Source organism: Schistocerca americana, chromosome 1 (assembly GCF_021461395.2).
Source record: "Schistocerca americana isolate TAMUIC-IGC-003095 chromosome 1, iqSchAmer2.1, whole genome shotgun sequence".
In the NCBI taxonomy this organism is placed as follows: domain Eukaryota; kingdom Metazoa; phylum Arthropoda; class Insecta; order Orthoptera; family Acrididae; genus Schistocerca; species Schistocerca americana.
The window spans coordinates 650,503,272-650,523,008 of NC_060119.1; the positions used below are offsets into that span (position 1 = coordinate 650,503,272).

Consider the following 19,737-nt stretch of genomic DNA (forward strand, 5'->3'; position numbering starts at 1 on the left):
TTCAGATTTAAGTTGGTTGTTACAGTTACGGGGCAAGTTGGTACAGTTTTGGGACAAGTTAATTCAGTTTTGGGGCAAACTGATATAGTTTGAGGGCAAACTGATGCAGTTTCAGGGAAAGCTGATACATTTTTAGGGCAAGTAGATACAATTCTGGGGCAAGCTGATACACTTTCAGCAACAAGATGATACAGTTTCAGAGCAAGTTGATACAGTTGTGGAGCAAGATGCTACTTTTTCCAGGGCACATTCTTATAAATTTTACACGCACACAGAAACAAACACACATACAGGTACACACACACACACACACACGCACACACATTGTATAGTGCCCTATCTCTGAAAAACTGTTTGCCTTATCATCAAATTTCGTCTCACATGTATGAAAACAGCATAAAAAAAATTACGCACAGTGTTGCCACATCTGCGTCCTGCTCCTCCTCCTCCTCATCATCATCATTAAATTTCATCACTCCGATTCATACAGCTCAGTAATTTCCTGTCTGGCACTGTACTGCTTGATTTAATGACGTAACATCATAATGTACTGCAGTGGGACAGAAAGGAATACAGGTTTCTTCAGTAGCTGACACCCCAGCAGTAGCTGACATACGCAGCAGATGACTTCATATCTCTGATTTATACAGCACAGTAAATTTCTTCTCTCTGTGTAATGCTTACTTTAATTAGGCAACATTTTTGTAATAAATTACCGAGAGATTGGAAGGAATACAGTTTTCACCAAGCTTCCACTGTGTAATAACAGAAGATGACAACGTCTGAAACTGCTTGATGAAACTGATACCCTGGTAACGGGTCACTATAATGTTCGACTGACCTTGGTATTCAAAGAGTTATTGGTGTATTTACATGTTTGAATAAAGGTGTTTACTTTGTTAATTCTTTTTGACAAGTGCACTTTAAGCTGTAAGTTAGATCAGCAGTAATGCCCAGGTGTATTTTGCATTGTTACAGAAAAACTTATTTTGCGTATTTAAATGAGCTTTACTGTATGATTAAATGATGATGACGTCCTCTTGGGTAAAATATTCCGGAGGTAAAATAGTCCCCCATTCGGATCTCCGGGCGGGGACTACTCAAGAGGATGTCGTTATCAGGAGAAAGGAAACTGGCGTTCTACGGATCGGAGCGTGGAATGTCAGATCCCTTAATCGGGCAGGTAGGTTAGAAAATTTAAAAAGGGAAATGGATAGGTTAAAGTTAGATATAGTGGGAATTAGTGAAGTTCGGTGGCAGGAGGAACAAGACTTCTGGTCAGCTGACTACAGGGTTATAAACACAAAATCAAATAGGGGTAAAGCAGGAGTAGGCTTAATAATGAATAGGAAAATAGGAATGCGGGTAGGCTACTGCAAACAGCATAGTGAACGCATTATTGTGGCCTAGATAGATACGAAGCCCACACCTACTACAGTAGTACAAGTTTATATGCCAACTAACTCTGCAGATGACGAAGAAATTGAAGAAATGTATGATGAGATAAAAGAAATTATTCAGATAGTGAAGGGTGACGAAAATTTAATAGTCATGGGTGACTGGAATTCGAGTGTAGGAAAAGGGAGAGAAGGAAACGTAGTAGGTGAATATGGATTGGGGCTAAGAAATGAAAGAGGAAGCCGCCTGGTAGAATTTTGCACAGAGCACAACATAATCATAGCTAATACTTAGTTTAAGAATCATGAAAGAAGGTTGTATACATGGAAGAACCCTGGAGATACTAGAAGGTATCACATAGATTATATAATGGTAAGACAGAGATTTAGGAACCAGGTTTTAAATTGTAAGACAATTCCAGGGGCAGATGTGGACTCTGACCACAATCTGTTGGTTATGACCTGTAGATTAAAACTGAAGAAACTGCAAAAAGTTGGGAATTTAAGGAGATGGGACCTGGATAAACTGACTAAACCAGAGGTTGTAGAGAGTTTCAGGGAGAGCATAAGGGAACAATTGACAGGAATGGGGGAAAGAAATACAGTAGAAGAAGAATGGGTAGCTTTGAGGGATGAAGTAGTGAAGGCAGCAGAGGATCAAGTAGGTAAAAAGACGAGGGCTAGTAGAAATCCTTGGGTAACAGAAGAAATATTGAATTTAATTGATGAAAGGAGAAAATATAAAAATGCAGTAAATGAAGCAGGCAAAAAGGAATACAAACGTCTCAAAAATGAGATCGACAGGAAGTGCAAAATGGCTAAGCAGGGTTGGCTAGAGGACAAATGTAAGAATGTAGAGGCTTATCTCACTAGGGGTAAGATAGATACTGCCTACAGGAAAATTAAAGAGACCTTTGGAGATAAGAGAACGACTTGTATGAATATCAAGAGCTCAGATGGAAACCCAGTTCTAAGCAAAGAAGAGAAAGCTGAAAGGTGGAAGGAGTATATAGAGGGTCTATACAAGGGCGATGTACTTGAGGACAATATTCTGGAAATGGAAGAGGATGTAGATGAAGATGAAATGGGAGATACGATACTGCGTGAAGAGTTTGACATACCACTAAAAGACCTGAGTCGAAACAAGGCCCCCGGAGTAGACAACATTCCACTAGAACTACTGATAACCTTGGGAGAGCCAGTCCTGACAAAACTCTACCATCTGGTGAGCAAGATGTATGAAACAGGTGAAATACCCTCAGACTTCAAGAAGAGTATAATAATTCCAATCCCAAAGAAAGCAGGTGTTGACAGATGTGAAAATTACCGAACTATCAGTTTAATAAGTCACAGCTGCAAAATACTAACACGAATTCTTTACAGACGAATGGAAAAACTAGTAGAAGCCAACATCGGGGAAGATCAGTTTGGATTCCGTAGAAACACTGGAACACGTGAGGCAATACTGACCTTACGACTTATCTTAGAAGAAAGATTAAGGAAAGGCAAACCTACGTTTCTAGCATTTGTAGACTTAGAGAAAGCTTTTGACAATGTTGACTGGAATACTCTCTTTCAAATTCTAAAGGTGGCAGGGGTAAAATACAGGGAGCGAAAGGCTATTTACAATTTGTACAGAAACCAGATGGCAGTTATAAGAGTCGAGGGACATGAAAGGGAAGCAGTGGTTGGGAAGGGAGTAAGACAGGGTTGTAGCCTCTCCCCGATGTTATTCAATGTGTATATTGAGCAAGCAGTAAAGGAAAGGAAAGAAAAATTCAGAGTAGGTATTAAAATCCATGGAGAAGAAATAAAAACTTTGAGGTTTGCCGATGACATTGTAATTCTGTCAGAGACAGCAAAGGACTTGGAAGAGCAGTTGAATGGAATGGACAGTGTCTTGAAAGGAGGATATAAGATGAACATCAACAAAAGCAAAACGAGGATAATGGAATGTAGTCGAATTAAGTCGGGTGATGCTGAGGGAATTAGATTAGGAAATGAGACACTTAAAGTAGTAAAGGAGTTTTGCTATTTGGGGAGCAAAATAACTGATGATGGTCGAAGTAGAGTGGATATAAAATGTAGACTGGCAATGTCAAGGAAAGCGTTTCTGAAGAAGAGAAATTGGTTAACATCGAGTATAGATTTAAGTGTCAGGAAGTCATTTCTGAAAGTATTTGTATGGAGTGTAGCCATGTATGGAAGCGAAACATGGACGATAAATAGTTTGGACAAGAAGAGAATAGAAGCTTTCGAAATGTGGTGCTACAGAAGAATGCTGAAGATTAGATGGGTAGATCACATAACTAATGAGGAAGTATTGAATAGGATTGGGGAGAAGAAAAGTTTGTGGCACAACTTGACCAGAAGAAGGGATCGGTTGGTAGGACATGTTCCTGAGGCATGAAGGGATCACCAATTTAGTACTGGAGGGCAGCGTGGAGGGTAAAAATCGTAGAGGGAGACCAAGAGATGAATACACTAAGCAGATTCAGAAGGATGTACGTTGCAGTAGGCACTGGGAGACGTAGAAGCTTGCACAGGATAGAGTAGCATGGAGAGCTGCATCAAACCAGTCTCAGGACTGAAGACCACAACAACAACAAATGAATTTAATGCATGGAACAAAATCGAACTGTGGTCATCTACTAACCTAGAATTTATTTCTGTAGTGACAATAACTGAGCTACGTGGATTTTAATAAATTAGAAAGAAAATTTAGGTGTGGAAATATTTAATTAGAAGATCCGTTGTGCTTGTAAAGTGTGATACAACAATCGGAATTTAGCCTTGGCATGTGCTGCTTAACCTAAAAGTTTTACCAGTGGCGCCAATACACGAGCCATGTGTACTAAAAAAAAAAAAAAAACCCATTATACCAGAATTAAATTACGACTGAATTGCCACATGTATTGTGGTTGAAATCTTGCATATTTTGAGAAATGATACAATTTTATTTTTGTACAAATTTTGAATTATTTGCCCGCCATCAGAGATCTGTAATTGTACTTGCATATTATGATAAGCATCTCACATGTTTTTTGTACTCTTTATCATTACTTGCTATGATACATAAATTTATTTCAGCGGCAAAGATTTAACTTTCGACGTATCAATATTTCATCTCTGTCTTGTTGAACCAACCATGTTTAGCTATGTTTTATTACTGTCTTGTTCCGCACCGTCTTTGGTTGTGTTGTGACGAATGTAGATGTATCGGAAGTTCTCCTAGTATATTACGAAAATACAGTGATCAGCCAGTACCGACTAATTATCGATATAAACCCGTCCAGGCGGTAGCAGCGTTGAATGTAGTAAGACCTGCACCAAGGCGGCCGGACCTGCCCCGCAAGGGGCCTCCCGGCCAATGACGCCAAACGCTCATTTCCATTCCATTAAACGTAGGTGGCGGTCACGTAAATATGACTGGACCTTTTAATATGTTGCTTCGCTCTATGTGTATCTTGCTAAAAGACCACGAAGATAAAGTTAGAGAATTCAAACTCACAATAGAAGTGTACAGTTTACAATTCGGAGTGTCCTGGCGTTACTGACCAAAGTAGCGGTCTGGAACTGACTGTTTTTGAATAATGACTGATTTCCTGAATGATATCGGGAGAGCACTTAGGTGCAAATTTCCTTATCTAACTAAGCAATGAATATCTGGAAGTAATTAGTCGGGAGCTTGCAGTCTGAATGTAAGACGATAGACATGCCAGTGAAATATGCCACAAAGTTTGCTATTGGTGTATGAAGTATATAAAGCGTGTTCCCGAAACCCAGCAAAGCGTGTTACCAGTCTGGGGTGAAGGTGGGAGGACTTGAGAACCAATGGACTGAACTTTGCGGGCTGAGCTGTAGCGTTGCGCTTACCACGTTCAGGTAGCTGGTGACGTTGAGCCGTGGCCACAGGGGAGCCATATTGGCCGTTAGCCTGTCGGTCGACGCTGTAGCGTAGTCGTAAGACATCAGGTTCACCCAGTCCACGTATCTGAAGCAGAACAGCGGGTGTTGGCACCTTCATTAGTCTGAAACTCATTTTCACATCATCTATTCTATGACATTTACTCAATTCATTTAGCATTTGTCCCATTCATTAATGATGAACAATCGCCCTCAACCCTTGATTTCGGAATTTTATTTTCGTTTTAATTCTAAGCTCTTGTGTTCCTGTTTCATTCAATTCTATCTGAACAACAATACTGCTTGGCATAGCCAGCGGTTAGTCTAGTCACCCTCGTAAGAAACCAGGCAATAAGTGAGGGAAAAACCACCCGAGGTCTTTGCTGCAGTGTCCTCCTCCGAACAGTCCACATCAGTCTCATCTACCTACAGTGACTCATAAAAGTATTCGGCCACTAGTGTTATGTTTTATTTTTACTTAATAATATACAGGCAATACATGTTACAGGAATAGTCTCAGCATAAAATGGTACAGGACTATGTAATAAATAACAGAAAAGCATTTTCTTATTTGCAATCTTAACTCAAACAACATAAACAACGATACATAAAGAAACATGCCCACTATCACAGTTACAAAAGTTTTCGTGCGACAAGTATAAGAATAACAACCTCTTACATTTTAATACCTTGTATGCAGTTCTTTTCGCTTAATCACTTGTTCCAAGCGTTTAGGCATGCCGTGAATGAGCTTTCGCGTATAATCAGAGCTTATTTGTTGCCATTCTTCCAGTATTCGTTCCTTTAAAGCTTGTTTTGATGTCACTGGCGTTTGTCGTACTTTTCGCTTCAATTCACTCCAAAGATTTTCTATTGGGTTCCTTCAATTCACTCCAAAGATTCTCTATTGGGTTCAAGTCTGGACTCTGAGGAGGGATATCCAAAACTTTAGGGCAATTATTCAGCTTCCATAGTCTCACAATATCCGCTTTATGCTTCGGATCATTGTCTTGATACAATTTGAACTTCCTCGAAAGCCCGAAACTTGTAGCACTTTGCGGTAAGTTCTCTTTTAGGTTGTTCAGATACTTATGATTGTTCATTGTACCTTCAATGAATGCTAATTCGCCTACCACAGATCACGACATGGAACCACAAATCATGACATCTACACCACCGTATTTAAATGTGAGTTGCAGATACTTCGATTGAAATTCTTCACGTGGTTTTCTCCAAGTCACTGGCCTTCCGTTTGAGGAGAACATCTGAACTTGACATTCATCGACAAAAATTACTTCGTCCCACCAACTGACACTTTTATTTAGGTGCTGCTTCGCAAAGTCCAGTCGGTTCTTTCTATTCCTCTCACTTATCATAGGCTTCTTCCTGCTTACTCGACCACTATACCCCTCTCGTCTGATAATTCGTCGGACTGTTTCAGGGTGCGCGCCCTTCCCATATTCCTGCTGCACTGCGGCAGCAATTTTCGTTGCCGGCAATCTTGGATTTGTTTTAATTTTTCTAATTACTCCGGTTTCCTCTCTTCTACTCAGCATCTTTGGTCGCCCTGTTTTGCGTTTATCTTCAGTTTTATCTGCTCTGTTGAATATGCGTATAATGTCCCCTACAGTACTCTTACTCATTTCTAACAATTCGGCAATCTGTCTATCGGAACGTTCTTCAGCGTGATGGAAAATAACGAGTTGTCTCTTTTCAAATGTCATATTGTTTCCTTTCCACCCCATCGTACTGTGCACCATGCGTGTTAACGACACGGAAACGCAGCACAGAATGATCCTGCTCAGTCTGCAGCTAACACCACCGCCACCTATACATGTGCCCGAATAATAAAGTGACTGCATGTTGTGGTGTCTTATAACGCAAATATACATTGCACGTAGTTAATTATATTATACAGCGACCTGCTGGTGGCACATTGTGAGACAATATTCACACTACAGAAAGGATCGGCAATTGCTTCTCGTGGGCCTCAAATGTTCGAAGAGAGCTTCACATTTCAAGAACAATGAGGGTGGTGGAATACTTTTGTGATGCACTGTAACTAAAATACCAAAATACATGGAACTAACATTCGATCAAAATCTAACTATCTTTCCCCAGCTACTTGCGATGCATAATGAAGCTGAGAATAGAGTAAAAGATCCCCATTCGTCAGAAGCGAAACCACTGTTTCCCAAAGTTACTGTTTGGGCTGTCGTATTCAGCAGAGGATTTATTGGACCTTTCTTCATGCGCAAATCTATCACTAGTGAACGTTACGTTGTTATTTTGGAACAATTTGTCGCTACACCTCTAGCGTTGGAGGCTCGACCAGGCACCGAGTGGTTAATGCCAGACAACATTGAACCGAACAGGAGTTTCGGTTTCTTGATGAATACTTCGGGAATAGAGTCACTGCGATGGATTATCGCAAATTTACTGGCACAGGAATGGATTAGCCTCCATATTTGCCAAATCTTCGGGAATAGAGTCACTGCGATGGATTATCGCAAATTTACTGGCACAGGAATGGATTAGCCTCCATATTTGCCAAATCTGACTGCAAGTGACTTCTTCTTGTGGGGAACATTGAAAGACACTGTATGTCGGACCATCCCAACATGCTGGACGAGCTTGAATCGGCAATCAGTGTGGCAGCTGAATCCATTTCCGTCGAGACACTACAAGACTGAATGACAAATTTCATTGTTCGTTTGTGCCACCCCCGTATTGCGAATGATGGACATTTCTAAAAGATTTTGATGTGACTGCAAAGATTGCTTGCGGATGACGAGGTTAATTATGCACACTGATACTGAATGAGCTGCACAGCGTGCATCGCCATTTGTTAGCAGCTATTTGAACTACACTGTCGGAAACAAAGTAGTACACATAGAAAGAATGTTGTTAGACCCGTTCTTTGGCGGCTCTTGCAACAGGAAGGTGACGTGTTGCTCCAACAGGATATAGCTGGCCCACACACTGGCCGTGAAACTCAAAGCGCTCTGCAAGATATGCAGCAACTTCTCTGTCCCACACTATCCCCGGACTTGTCTCCAATATAGCGCGAGTGTGGTATGACGGGACGAGAAGTGACTCGTGCGACTCTTACAGAACTACGTGTACCAGTCAAGCAGGCGTGTGGCACAACGTGTCCCAGGACAGTATTCGCCATCCGTACGATTGTCTAGATGCCAAAGTGGACGCCTGCATTCCCACCTGTGGAGGTTGCGCCACGTGTCTCAGCATGGATCGATACCTGGTGCCTCAGAACCGCTCTTGCTATTGATCTGTAAATGTAATCATTTAATATACTCCATATGCACTGTTGCAATAACAAATCTTGAGTGAATTGGAAACCTCTACTAATTTTTTTCGGCAGTGTATTTCGAAACTCCTGTGCAACTTCTGTATAATATTGTTATAGCTTTCACGGTAAACATACCTTTTCTAGCATTCGTCTCTCGATCTTAGTACTCGAGATATTTAATTCTGAAATCAGGGATTCCATCGCTGGACAACCGGTACTGGGGTAGGGATAAGACTGGAACCATAATAGTTAACAGAGCTGTGACACATGGCTGTAGCTTATCGCCTACGGATTTTAATATCTATGTTAACGAAACTGCTGGGAAATGAAGCACCAAGGTCAACAGGAACATTAAAAAAGGACCACATAACTAAATAGACGTTGACGACCAAATAATTTTATAAGAGACTGATGACGTTCTGGAAAGGCAATATATTTCCTGGATCCTCGGCCGGAGGATATGCATGTAACATTTGCGTGGGAGAAGACGGGTCGGATCAAGGTTTTGTAGGTGTGGAAGATATTGAAGGGGTGCAAACACCAAGTTGAACTAGTTAGTAGTTTTCATAGTTTTAGTTTACTGTCGGCTTTCTGTTGAATGGTTCGTAGATGAGGTTTCTGTGTTAGTTTGTGATTGAGTGTTAGTCTAAGGTATTTCAGTGTGTTAGTTAACTGCCTATGACGGTTGTAAATGGTAAGGCAGAAGACAAGGAGGTGGAAGCTGTGGGTGGTTCGTCCTACGAATATTGCCTGGGTTTTGGAGGGATTGATCTTGGGAAGCCATTGGTGGTAAACTGATTGAGGTGGATTTAGAGGGATCGTTGGGATTTTTAGAGTTCAGGGTGGAGGACGAGGAAAGTGGTGTTATCACTATAATTATGCAAGTGGACTGCTAGAGGTGGTTTGGGTGTATCAGAAGTGTAGATGAGATAAAGGAGAGGGGAGATGACTGAGCCTGGAGTACATCTGCAGTGGGCTGGATGGTATGGAAGTGGGTACTGTTATTAGTGACAAAGAATGGGCGATTAGATTGGAAGGGTGCTGTAAGGCAGACATAGTTAATTGGAAGTGCGTACCTCTGGAGTTTGGTAAGGAGACTGGAATGCGATACACGGTCATATGCGTTCTCCAGGTCGAGGGAGACGAAAATTTGGATTTTTGGGTGTTGAACTGGTGGGATACAAGGTGAGTGAAGTACAGGAGTTGCTCATCAGAGGAAGAGTACGGACTGAAGCCATAATACTTAACAGGAAGTAAGTAGAGTTGGTTCAGGTGCTGATGGATACATCGGGAGTGGTTGGACCTTACTGACACTGAGGTGAGGCTCATAGTGTGGTAATAGGATGTATCGGTAGGGGGTTAGTGAAGTTAGAGAAAATGTAGGAGTTTGGAGGTTTTATACAGTTTAGAATAGTAACCTGTGAGAGGATCGTGTTGTCAAGCGTTGCAAGAGTGGCAAGAAAGGAGAGGGGGCGTTCTTTAGGGTCTCGACAGGTAAATGCGGTCGTGACCAGAGGAAGTGTTGCGTTTTTTGTGAACTGCTTGCTCTATGTCGTGTGCTGTGATAGGGGTATTTAATTCTGTTTGTAGTATGTTGTCCGAGGAGTGGAGGCCGGGAGCCAGGGGTCGGACAGTGGTATCTGCGCGACGGCTTGACTGTAGTGATCAACTTCATATGGATCTAGGTTGCAGTGGCTATGCACAATTAAAGCGGCTTGCCCATGGTAGAGTGAGGAGCTGCGCTAAACCAGCCTTCGGACTTAAAACCACATCAGCACTCACGGGATGAGGGAGGGCACGTCGTAGGAGGTTTCGGTCATGCCGTGGAGGGCGCCCACTGCGATGCCGAAGGAGAGCCCCGCGTCGGCGAGGCGCTGGTGCAGCTCCTGGCACAGTAGTACGAAGTTCTCCCGGTCCGCGGCGCTGCCGCCGCGCTGTCCCGGGTACTGCCAGTCCAGCTGCAAGCCCTTGAAGCCGTACTGCTGCAGGAACGAGACCGCGTTCGTCGCGAACGCGCTGCGCGACGTTGCCGTGGACGCCATCTGTGTAGGGTCACAAAGAGGAGGCTTCGTTCAGTCATCAGTCTCTCGTCTCCTCCCGTTCTCCACCTTTTCCTGCCTGACGTCAAAGTTTTCCATTATGAATATCTACCAATTTCGCCTCGCTTTCCGTATCAAATTAACCTCTCTAGTTCACATTATGCACCTGATGAGAAAGTTGTCTTCATCCACCTCTCGAAAATCTTTGCTAGTCAGAGAAACAGGTAGGAACCCATAGCGAACAATAAGAAAAGAAGACCAAGAAAGAAATGTTCGGATTAAAAATGGTGTAAGACAAGGATACAGTCTTTTTACCCTACTGTTCAATCTTTACTTTAAAGAAGCAATGATGGTTTCAAAGAAAGGCTCAGGAGCGGCATTGAAATTTATCATGAAAGGATTCACTAGTGCCACTGCTCTATTCAGTGACAGTGAGAAAGTTGAGTGGAATGAAAAGTATAATGAGCATAGAATATGCTACAGCTATAACTGCATCTACATCTACTTACATACTCCACAAGCCACCATATGGTGTGTGGTGTAGGGTACTCTGTACCACTTCTAGTCGTTTCCTTGCCTGTTCCGCTCGCAGATAGAGAGGGGGAAAAACGACTGTCCATATGCCTCTTTACGTGCCCTAATCCCTCTAAACTTATCGTCGCGGTCTTCACGCGAAATGTACCGCAATACAATCGTTCTGCAGTCAGCCTCAAGTGTCTGTGCTGCTCGAAAAGAACATCGCCTTCCATGCAGTGATTCCTATTTGAGTTCCCGAAGCACTTCCACCAGACTTGCACCTTGTTCGAAATTGCCGGTAACAAATCTATCAGCCCACATCTGAATTGCTTCAGTGTCTTTCTTTGATCCAACACGGTGCAACTCCCATACACTCGAACAGTATTCAACAACAGGTCGCACTAGTGTTGTATATGCGGTATCCTATACATATGAACCACACCTTCCAAAAATTCTCCCGATAAACAGAGTCGACCATTCGTCTTCCTACTATAATCCTTCTATGCTCATTCCATTCCGCGTTGCTTTGAAACGTTATGCTCAGATATTCAAACGACTTGACTGTGTCTTGCAGCACACTACTAATGATTACGGGTTTGTATTGCCTGCTCATCTGCATTAACATACATTTTTCTGCATTTAGAGCTAGCTGCCATTCATGACATCAACCAGAAATTTTGTCTAAGTAATCTTGTGTCCTCCTATTGTCACTCAACGACGACAGCTTCCCATACACCACAGCATCACTACCAAACAGTCGCAGACTGCTGCTTGCCGTGTCCGCAAGGTAATTTACGTGTATAGAAAATAATAGCAACGGACCTATCACACTTCCCTTAGGCACTCCTGACCATACCATTGTCTCTGATGAACACTAGCCATCGAGGAAAACATACTGGGTTCTATTACTTACGGAGACTTCTAGCCACTCATGTATCCTGGAACCTATACTTGTGCTTTCGTTAACAGTCGACTGTTAACGACTTTATGAAATCTAGGAATATGGAATACGCATTTTGCCCTTCATTCATGATTCTGAGGATACCGTGTGAGAAAAGGGCAAGCTGAGCTTCGCACGAGCGATGCTTACTAAAACCAAGTCGATTTGTTGACAGAAGCTTTTCCCTCTCAAGGAAATTTATTGTATTCGAACTGAGAATATGTTCAAGGATTCTGGAGCAAACCGATGTTGAAGATATCGGTCAATTTTGTAAGCCGACTCTTTCATCCTCCTTGTACACAGTTGTCACCTACGCCTATCCCAGCCGCTTGGGACTTGGCGCCGGGCGAGAGATCCGCGATAAATGGAAGTTAAGTAAAGGGCCAAAGCCGCACACTACTCTTTGTAAAACTGAACTGGAATTCCATCAGGATCCGACGACTTATTCGCTTTCAACTTTTTCATTTGTTTCTATACGCCAGAGATGCCAATTACTATGTTTTCCATAAGAGTGTCAGTACCATATGTTTGTACAATTCTTATGCGTGAACGCTTTCTTAAATGCGAAATTCAGTACTTTGGCATTCGTTCTGTTATCTTCTACTGCCACACCAGCATGGTCAACGGGTGACTGGATTGAAGCCTTAGACCCACTTAGCGATTTTTCGTAGGACCATATAAACTTAATATTGAAACTGGGGACCACGAAGTAAAGGAAACGAAAGAATTCTGCTATTGCGGAAACAAAATTGCGCTTGAAAGACAATTCAAGGAAGACACAAAAATAGACAGGTCGAAAGGAATGCACTAGTATCTAGCACTGGCCTTACTTTGAGAAACGTATTTCGGAGAACGAACGGTCGGAGTAAAGCACTGTATGGAAGTAAGCATCGACTCTGATAATACTGAAAGAAGGGGAATGTAAGCGTTTGAGAAGTGGTGTTACAGAAGGATATTGGAAATTAGGTGGACTGATAAGGTAAGACATGAAGACGTTCTCGGCAGAAGTTACGCAGAAAGAAATAAGAGAAAAACGCTAACTAGAAGTAAGGATAGAATGATAAGACATCAGGAAATAGTACTAGAGTGAACTGTAGAGCGTAAAAACTGTAGGAGAAGACTGAGTTTGCAATTTGTCCAACAAGTAACTGGCGATGTTGGGTGTAAGTACTATTCTGAGATCAAGAGGTTGACAGAGGAGATGAAGTCAGCGGTCTGCATCTGATATCACCGACATCAAACTTTCAGTGGCCCACATACACTGAAGCACCAAAGAAACTGGTATAGGCATGCGCATTCAGATACAGAGATAAGTAAACAGGCAGAATACGACGCTGCGGTCGGCAACGCCTATATAAGACAAGTGGTTGGCGCAGTTGTCAGATCGATTACTGATGCTACAATTGCGGGTTATTAAGATTTAAATGAGTTTAAACGTGGTGTTATAGTCGGCGCACGAGCGATGGGACACAGAATCTCTGAGGTAGCGATGAAGTGCGGACTTTCCCGTACGACCATTTCACGAGTGTATCGTGAATATCAGGAATCCAGTAAAAAATCCAATCTCCGACATCGCTGCGGCCGGAAAAAGATCCTGCAAGAATGGGACCAACAACGACCGAAGAGAATCGTTCAACGTGACAGAAGTGCAACTCTTTCTCAAATTGCTGCAGATTTCAATGCTGGGCCCTCAACAAGTGTCAGCGTGCGAACCATTCAATGAAACATCATCGATAGGGGCTTCCGAAGGCCCACTCGTGTACCCTTGATGACTACAAGACGCAAAGATTTACGCCTCCCCTGGGCCCGTCAGCACCGACATTGGACTGTTGATCACTGGAAACATGTTGCATGCTCGGACGAAAAATGGTTCAAATGGCTCTGAGCACTATGGGACTTAACATCTGTGGTCATCAGTCCCCTAGAACTTAGAACTACTTAAACCTAACTAACCTAAGGACATCACACACATCCATGCCCGAGGCAGGATTCGAACCTGCGACCGTAGCAGTCGCACGGTTCCGGACTGAGCGCCTTAACCGCCAGACCACCGCGGCCGGCGGTGCTCGGACGAGTCTCGTTTAAAATTGTATCGAGCGGATGGACGTGTACGGGTATGCGACAACCTCATGAATCCATGGACCCTTGAGGATGACAGCAGAGGACTGTCCAAGATGGTGGAGGCTCTGAAATAATGTGGAGCGTGTGTAGTTGGAGTGATATGGGACACCTGATACCTCTAGATACGACTCTGACAGGACACGTGCGTAAGCATCCTGTCTAATCACCTGCATCCATTCATGTGCATTGTGATCCCGACGGATTTGGGCAATTCCAGCAAGGCAATGCGACACCCCACACCCCCCGAATTGCTATAGAGTGGCGCAAGGAACACTATTCTGTGTGTAAACACTTCCGCTGGCCATCAAACTTCCCAGACATGAACATTATTGACCATATCTGGGATGTTTTGCATCGTGCTGTTCAGAAGAGATCTCCACCCCCTCGTACTCTTAGGGATTTATGGACAGTCCTGCAGGATTCATGGTGTTAATTCCCTCCAGCACTACTTCAGACATTAGTCGAGTCCATGCAACGTCGTGTTGCGGCCTTCCTGAGTGCTCTCGGAGGCCCTACACGATATTAGGCAGATGTACCAGTTTCTTTGGCAGCCGGCCGAAGTGGCCGTGGGGTTAAAGGCGCTGCAGTCTGGAACCGCAAGACCGCCACGGTCGCAGGTTCGAATCCTGCCTCGGGCATGGATGTTTGTGATGTCCTTAGGTTAGCTAGGTTTAACTAGTTCTAAGTTCTAGGGGACTAATGACCTCAGCAGTTGAGTCCCATAGTGCTCAGAGCCATTTGAACCAGTTTCTTTGGCTCTTCCTTGTATAATCATCATTTCCTCATAAGAAAACAATTGGCAATCACATGATCTTAGTCTGTACATAAAAGAGTGTGGCTGTCCTCACCCTGATGGTCATTTTGAGCCGCACAGTGGTCTATGTTTGGCAGGAATGCCCTTTTTGCCAGTGCTAGTCCGCTTTTTTGTCCTCCTTGTTCCGTCCATTATGGTTTATTTGGATATATAGGTTACAAAACTCCTGAACTTCATCTACTTCGTAAATCTCAATTCTGATATTAAGTTCCTCGCTGTTCTAATTTCTGCTACTTCACATTACCTTCATCTTTCTTCGGCTTACTTTGTCCACTAGTTGTTCATTCCATTCGGCAACAGATCTTGTAATTATTCTTAATTTTCAGTGAGGCTAACAATGTCGTCAGCGAATTTTATCATTGATGCCCTTTCCCCTTGATTTTTAATCCCACTCTTGAAGCTTTCTTTTATTCCCGCCATCGCTTCTTTGGTGTGTATATCGAACAATTGGGGTAAGAGACTACATCCCTGTTTTGCACATTTTTCAACCCGAGCATTTCATTCCTGGTCTTCAGCCTTATTGTTTTTTCCAGTTTCTTGCACGTATTGTATTATTAGTCGTCTTTCCCTATAACTTACCCATATTTCTTTCTCAGATTTTCGAACATCTTGATCCATTTGGCATTGTCGAACGCTTTTACCACCCGCCTAATCCTATGTATGCGTCTTTGATTTTTTTCAGTCTTGCTTTCATTTCCCAGAACTGTCTGTCTGGTATCTTTACCTTTTTTGTTAAAGTCAAACTGATCGTCACCTAACAGATCAGATCTCCCATTTTCTTTTCCAATTTTCTGTATGTCATTCTTCTCAGAAGCTTGGATGCATGAGCTGTTAAGATGATTGTACGATAATTCTCGCACTTGTCGGCTTCTTCTGTCTTCGGAACTGTGTGGATGATATTTATCCGTAAGACAGGTGGTATATCGCCAGTGTCACACATTCTACACACCAACGTGAATAGCTGTATTGTTGCCACTTCCCGCAATGATTTTGGAAATTCCATTGTAATGTTATCTACCCCTTCTGCCTTTTTTGATCTGAAGTCTTTTAAAGCTTTTTAAAATTCTGATTCTAATACCGGATCCCTACCTCTTTCTTGTTGACTCCCGTTTCTTCTTCCGTCACGTTGTCACACAAGTCCTCCCTCTCTCATTGGCCTTCACTGTACTCTTTCCCTTCTCTCCTCTGCATTTAACAATGGAATTCCCTTTGCACTGTTAAAGCTACCGCACAAGCTTTTAATTTCACCGGAAGTTGTTTTTACTTCTTTGTATGCTGAGTCAGTTCTTCCGGCAATCATTTGTCTTTCGATTTCGTCTCATTTTTCATGCTGCCATCGCCTTAGCTTCTCCGCCCTTCCTATTTATTTGGTTCCTACGTGACTTGTATATCTGTATTCCTGAATTTCCCAGAACGTTTATGTACTTCCTTCTTTCGTTGATCAGCAGAAGTAATTCTTCTGTTACCCATGGTTTCTTCGCAGTTACCTTCTTCGTGCCTATGTTTTTTTCTAGCTTCTATAATTGCCCTTTTTAGATATGTCCATTGCTCTTCAACTGAACGGCCTACTGAGCTATTCATTGGCGCAGCATCTGTAGCTGCAGTGAACTTCAAGAGCGTCTCTTCATACCTTAGCACTTCCGTATTTTACTTCTTTGCGCATTGATTCCCCCTGACTTGTCTCTTAAACTTTAGTCTACTCTCCATCATTATCGAACTGTAATCTGAATCTACATCTGCTCTGTGATTCTTGAACTTTCGCTATTACTAGCTGAAATTTATTGCAGAACTCAATTAGTCTTTCTCCTCTCTCATTCTTACAAATCAGCCCACATTCTCTCATAATCCTTTCTTCTGCTCCTTCCTCTACAACCACATTTCAGTCTCCATAATTATTACATTTTGATCTCGCTTTATGTAGTGGATTACCCCTTCAATATCCTCAAATAATTTCTCTATCTCTTAATCTTCTGCTTGCGATGTTGGAATGTATATCTGTGCTATTATCGTCGGTGTTCGTTTGCTGTTGTTTCTGATAAGAACAACCCTATTACTGAACTCTTCACAGGAACTGACTCTCTACGCTACCTTCTCATTCATAACGAAAGCTATTACCATTAAGTAATTTTCTGCTGCTGTTGATATTGCCGATGCTTGTCTGTCTTATCAAGAATCCTTGTCTACATTCCATTTCACTTTGCTGACTCTCACTATATCTATGTTGAGCCTAAGCATTTTTCTACCACGTTCAAACTTCTGACATTCCCTGCCGCGATTCGAGAACGCTACACTTTTACTGATTACTCAGTTTTTTTCTCGTAGCCGCCTCCTCCTTGGCAGCCCCCTACGGTAGATCCGAATGGGGGTTAGTCTGGATCTTTTGCCAATGGAGAGATCATCACGACACTTTTTAATTAAAGGCCACATGTCCTGTGGATACACATTATGTATCTTAAATGTAGTAGTTTCCCCTGACTTCTGCATCCTAATACCGTCTATCATTGCTGATTCTTCCACCTTGTACGGGTAGTTTCCCACCCCAAGGGCAAGAGACTGCCTTGAACATCTGTTTGCCGCCCTGCCCTCTTTGACAAGGCGGTTGGCAGAACGAGCGGTGACTTCTTATCCCTTTCCGCCATTACTGATGATTTTTATTCAGAATTTAAGCAGTGGCGAGGCTGGAACCCGAGATCCGGGACATTTTATATTGCTAGTCAAAGAAGCTACCCCTAGACTTAGAGCAGTGGAGTAGTGATACGTGGCAGGAAAAAGTAATCCCAGTACCGACTAATAATGAAACCTTAGTGCTTCAGATTTACAGACCAGCACTAATCCACTCGCCACACCGTTTTGATCGACAGTGATGAGGAAGATCAGTATGGCCATTGCTCATCGCTAGACTGCATGTCGCCTGGTGCCGGTTCGGACAACTCTCTCAGTAATCTAAGAGTATGAGCGGAGCAGAGACGACGAATCATATTGACGACGCGGGCAGCAAATACATAAGTGCCTTTGACAAAGGGCAGATTGCTGTGGTTCCGCGCCTGGGAACGGGCATCTCGGGAACTGCGAAGCCGCTTGGCTGTTCGCGTGCTGCGGTCGTGAGCGTCTATGGGTTGTGGTTGAAGATTGGCGAAACCACAAGTTGTTGGACGTCCGCTGACGGAATATGGAGATCACAGGCTCGTCCTCTCTGTAAAGTGTTCTGCAGCACACCGTTCAGCGCACATTGTTGAACAAGGGACTCTGCGGGAGACGTGTTTCCATGCGAACCGAACGACACCCTAAGTACAATTATTGTAATGTCTCGCTGGCGACACACGTGGCCGTATCCACGAGGAAAGGGTCACGCCCGAACCTCTCCCAACTGGGTTTTCCTTTGCTCCACTACCAGCTCCTATAGCATCTGGCTGAAGAGACTCCACAGTAGGTCAGACAGATAATGAAAAAAAGAAAATCTTACAGTCATAGTTGTGTCCACCGCGTATGGCGCCTGTAGTCTCTCGCTAAACCAGGCATCGCATACTCGCTACCGACTTGTTTTCTCTTGGACTGCTCTTCGGTTCTTACTTCTAACTCTGATATGGAATCTTGTGCTACGGGCTGAGCTTGCTTACAGTGTTCCTGCGCGAAATTTCTCTTTAGCCTATGACGGCTTTGTCGTTCCAGACTTATAAACTGTGAAGGTACAGACAAGAAAGATAGAATGCACATAGTTTTTTCGTACGAGCCTGAACGTGGTTTTCCTGAGAATTTGTCTTTTATTGGGTGTTTCCTTCTTCACCCTCTCGTTTTTCCGTTTTAACTGGACCGCTTCCCTGACTCTTGGATCGTCGCCTTTCCCGACCTCTTGTATTTTCTTACCGGAAGGATACCCGATGCAATCGGCATATTATTTAAATAACATGTTCTGTTTACTCTGAGAAAATAGAAGTACATTTTGCTGAGCATTTTGAAGATATTTAAATTGTCAACATATCCAGTTTATGTATGCGTTATTGCTGCTGTTTCGGTATCAAGAACGTAGTTACTTACATCTGCGACACTTCGTGCTTTGGTTCTGTTTAAGATTTTATATTATCTCCCCTCACGTCTTTTATCAGACAAGGCCTGAGTTATCTGGAAAGTTCACGAAATCTATGCAATGGAACTGATGACAAGTCAAAACACTCTTGCCCACGAAGAGATAACGAATAAAGCTCAAAGATTGCTTCCCGTGAGTATGAAAGTTATAGATGCTGATACACGGTTTTTATCTGACATTTCATACACTTCAGAAAAGTTGTTTGTTTGTCACTAGAAATCGGTGAGGGACTTTTTGAGAGATACGTTGTGAAAACAGCTCTAAGCACTGTGGAAAGTAATAAACCTTGTTCACAACTTGTGCAACTAAACCACTTGTCATTGTATTACAAACATCTACTCAGGATAAAGGAAAGAAAAATGTACTGAGCTGCAGTAGAAACAGAATAACACACTGATAAAGATGACAGCCCCCCCCCCCCCCCCATGAACCATGGAGCTTGCCGTTGGTGGGGAGACTTGCATGCCTAGCGATAAGGAATGCCGTACCGTAGGTGCAACCACAACGGTGGGGTATCTGTTGAGAGGCCACACAAAGGTGTGGTTCCTGAAGAGGGGCAGCAGCCTTTTCAGTAGTTGCAGGGGCAACAGTCTGAATGATTGATTGGACT

At 43.1% G+C, this 19,737-nt stretch overlaps 1 protein-coding gene across 1 annotated transcript in view; it reads right to left on the reverse strand.

Annotated features, from left to right (window-relative positions):
- The window catches only part of LOC124585841 (chitotriosidase-1-like), a 102,260-nt gene that overhangs the window by 26,072 nt on the left and 56,451 nt on the right, over positions 1-19,737 (reverse strand). The window contains exons 4-5 of the mRNA XM_047131406.1: positions 10,396-10,655; positions 5,274-5,391 (exon numbers count right to left, since the gene is read on the reverse strand). Of these exons, the coding sequence (XP_046987362.1) occupies positions 5,274-5,391; positions 10,396-10,655 (378 nt within the window). The remainder of the gene's footprint in view (positions 1-5,273; positions 5,392-10,395; positions 10,656-19,737) is intronic.